Genomic DNA, 4,291 nt, shown 5'->3' with positions numbered 1-4,291 from the left:
TCCCTTACACCGAATTGTGAAATGTTTGAGTTTAGTGTTGTATCCGAGTTTGACGTAGCTAGATGTACTAACAAAATACGATCCAACGCAATTGGTGAAGACGGAATCCCATTAAGGTTTGTTAAAGTAAACTTGCCGCTCATCTTACCTCCATTGACTCACATCATTAACCATTGTTTTACAACCTCATGCTTACCTGATGCTTGGAAGATTGCAACAGTGATTCCAGTCGCTAAAAATAAATCTGCATGTAGTCCTTGCGACTTCCGTCCAATTAGTATCTTGCCTCTCTTGTCTAAAGTACTTGAGTCCTTAATGTCCGAACAAATATATTCTCATCCCAGCAAATTCAGGTTACTGTCTCCATCTCAGTCAGGGTTTAGAGCTAAACACAGCCACTCCACAGTTATGATTAAAATACTTGACGACATACGTATATCCTTTGATAAAAACCATTTGACACTATTATGCCTCTTAGACTTTTCCAAAGCTTTTGACTCGGTTAGCCATGACCTACTTTGCTTTAAACTTAAGAATTACTTTGGGTTTAGGGCCGGTTGTTCAATGTCAGGTTATCACTACTTGCCGGTTAAACATCATTATCGACGTTTTTGACACCATGCTTATAACATGTGATCGATAAAGCAGTCGTTGTATTTAACCGGAGCTTCTACCTCTGATTTGTGCAAATCAGACATTGAACAACCGGCCCTTAGTGAACTTGCTGTCCGATTAATGACAAGCTACTTGTCCGGCAGAGCTCAGAGAGTAAAAATTGGTTATGAATTATTCGAACTTAGACCTCTAACAACGGGTGTACCCCAAGGCCCTATTATGGGACCATTACTATTTAGCATGTTCATTAATGACATATTTAATACTTGTCAACATGCAAAAATGCATGCTTATGCGGATTACATTGAAATTTATTTGTCAGGGGCTCATGACGATGTGGTTAATTTGTGCGCGGATTTCAATAGTGATTTATCGTCTATATCTTCATGGTCTGTGAGAAACGGTCTATGTCTTAATAGTGAAAAATCATTTTTTTACCAGTATGTAAAATAAATATTAATTGTAATGTGATGCCTTCTCTGTACATTGGTGATAAGTCCCTTAAGTTTGTGTCAAAAGTAACTAACCTTGGCTTTGTTATAAACACTAATTTAACCTGCGTTAATCATATTAATTCCGTTGTCGGCAAAGTATATTATACTCTGCGGAATTTAAGAATGTCTGCTACTTTTACACCGTTGTGCATTAGGCGTAAACTCGCCATTCAATTAATATTGCCTATAATATTTTACTTGGAATTAATCTACAGTAAGCTGGACTCACAATATGCTCATAAAATTAATATGGTATTCAATTACGTTACGCGGTATGTTTTTGGGTTGGCGAAATACGATCATATATCTGAATGGAAATTGCTGCTCTTGGGATGCGGTATTTCTGAATACTTGAAGGCTAGAAATTGCATTTTTCTATTTCGCCTTATGATGGATAAGGAACCTAGCTATCTGTTTGAAAAATTGTCTTTCCCGAAATCTGCGCGCCTAACGGAATTGATCGTGCCCAACTATAACTATCTAACATCTGCAAGACTATTTTTTGTTAATGCTATTCGCACCTGGAACTCGATTCCATCTCATATTCGTAATAGTTTGAACATAAGCAACTTTAAAAAAGAGTGTTTTGTATTCTTATTTTCGTTAAAATGCTATTTAATATCCAAAGTTAAACCCTTTCCTCTGAGGCTCGCTATATAGTTAGGTATAGGGTAATGAATACATTATTCTTATGTTTTTCCTTATGCTCCACTTCTGATTCTCTATAGAGTTTTGTAAGTTTTTGTTGTTCCTGTTTTTGTCTTATATATTACTTAATGTTAAACATTAACATATTTTAATTCTTAATTATAAGTTACAGTTGTACTATAAAAGATCATTGGGATCTTATTGTGCTAATGTTATATTTTATAATAAATGAAATGAAATGAAATGAAATAAAACTACCTTCTAAAAATTATTGTATCATGGTTTTAGCTATGAAAACGCGATCAATGACAAAAACGATAGAATTACAGAACGAAAACAACTACACGGACAGCCCTACAGTACAAGTTTACGATAAATTTTCGTATAATTTTTCTAAAGATATACCGCGAATAATATCGCATTTTGTATACGATAAAAATAACAAAATTTCAAATATTTAAATATGTGCACATTTAAAAGATGTTATGGGTTACTCTAGTGCACCCGGTAGCATGTCAGAAATTTCACCATCTCATATTTTTCTAGAGCATACGGCAACGCTAAAACTGCATGGAAGGTCTGCCATTTTGACGATAGCTGCGTTCCTTGCGGACAGTTGTCGCTGATTGTCACTAGTTCGTGCAGGTCTGTTTGCCTACTTTTTTTCGGTTAATAAACGCTTTCCAGCGGAGGCCTGTGATAGTTTGTGACTGCTGTCTGTAACTTCCTGTCATCACAGGATGGAATTTATAAGTTGACACATGTGCTGGAATGTGGAGCACAATACATATTGGGGCCTTTATCTTGGCATCTATTGCGGTAACTTGGTAGTTTGACAGCCACGTTTTCCTTTGTACTAAAACATTCTGGTGGAAACTCGATATTCTGATATAGGGCCAGTATCAATCGGTAACTTTTTCTGCATGGTGTACGAATAAATTGAGTTTTTGCCGTGCCAAACGTAAAGCAAAATTTTTACAGTGAAAAAAAAAATTAAAACTAAACGCACATGCGAAAGCTCTAATGGTGTGTGCTGCTGAAATCGTTAAAATTTACATCTATTTTATACTTGCAAGTAACTTATGTATTCTGTAATTTTCATCGGTTTCCATTTTGATTTTCACTCTACTATCGCAACAAGATTATGTATATACACATTTAGAAGCTGTCAAATTTTATCTAGCCCCATGAGCTAGATAAAATGCTGACGTTCGTATTCACCACGAAAATTACAAATTTTTATTCTGATCCGTCGAAAGTTCCACCATTCTATCAATTGGCATGGCCCATATAAGCAAAAGTTGAGCTGTCTTCCGTTCAAACACTTGGTATTATGTTCTTGGATGTAAACTAGCAAATTTTCAAAGATTTTTTTTTGCGGTTAAGTCCGGTAAAAATACTTGTAAACCGCGGATGTCAAGATATAAAAAGCTGCGCCCATATCGCCCCGATATAACTTGTGTCTAGCAACCCAACCGATAACTGAAAAACAATTAGTTTATCCTGTGAAGACGGCCAGTGAAGAAGAAAAGCTGGTGAATGGCTGCCTTCAAACGGTTGGGATCGGTATAATTGGGTGATGGCAACCCCGGATACCCTCGAACTAATTTTTTTTTGACATTTCTCTTTGCCCTGCGGCAAGTTTCCATTGGAAGGGTAACGGAACCAGTCCAATGGCGCAGTGACCGTTATTCTTCCAATGGGATACATAATTACCGCAGAGTAAGGGTATAAAAACCACTAGACACCAAAGGACACAGGAAGTGTTAATACTACAAAATTGCAGTGCCGATCGCCGCGCAGCAAATTTTGAAATAATCGAAAGTTTGGAAAAAAGCATTAAAACCCGGTCTTTAAAGTGACTTGTTCAAACCACCGATGGAAAATTATAGCAGCATAAACTAATAAAGAGGAAAAACCCAGGTGAGTAGGAAAACAAAAATAGTGGGCTGTCGCAATGGCTTAGAAAACTTGGGGGTCCTAAGTGCACTTTCCTCCGAATTACGGGTGTGCCCCAAGCATTTGATGTTTAAAAGGTTAAAATCGTGAATAACGTGCAAGTGACGTTTTCGATCTCGGGAAAATTTTCCTTAAATTCGGTCCGAATTTGAATAAAAAAATAAACAAATGGGGCCCTATAAAGGAGCTTTCTCCGATTCTTAAAGTAAAGACCCCAGAGCGCGGAAGCTTTTATTTAGAAAGTTATTAACTTTTAAAGTTGCACAATTCACCATACAAATGTCATTGATTATAGGGAAGTGGTGGAAAGGAACATCTGGTAACACCCTTTCTATTCACCACCACAGCCATTTTGATTTGTTTGCTGGTTTACTTTTGTGAAGAGGAGTAGTGAAAGTATTAAACGCGTTTTATATTTTTAGAAAAAAAAGGCTGTTGTATATATGAGTGCACATGGATACAAATACCAAACGTAAGCAAATACAACCCTAACGTAAGAATATAAGAGAATATGTATCTAGCTATAAATATGAAGTATGACAAAGTATGAATAAAGAGTCAGTCTCATAATAGCA

General features: G+C 36.4%; 1 protein-coding gene across 1 annotated transcript in view; it reads right to left on the bottom strand.

The window, feature by feature from the left end:
• Positions 1–941: 941 nt before the first annotated feature.
• Positions 942–4,291, bottom strand: part of LOC118736258 (protein ALP1-like) — a 28,922-nt gene continuing 25,572 nt past the window's right edge. Inside the window, exon 3 of the mRNA XM_036466353.1 lies at positions 942–1,026. Within this exon, the coding sequence (XP_036322246.1) occupies positions 942–1,026 (85 nt within the window). The remainder of the gene's footprint in view (positions 1,027–4,291) is intronic.

Source organism: Rhagoletis pomonella, unplaced genomic scaffold, assembly GCF_013731165.1.
Source record: "Rhagoletis pomonella isolate Grant_MI unplaced genomic scaffold, Rhpom_1.0 Rhpom_scaffold_00003, whole genome shotgun sequence".
Lineage (NCBI taxonomy): Eukaryota > Metazoa > Arthropoda > Insecta > Diptera > Tephritidae > Rhagoletis > Rhagoletis pomonella.
The sequence above is the reverse complement of the archived record's forward strand: the minus strand, read 5'-3'. Positions and strand labels throughout refer to the sequence as shown.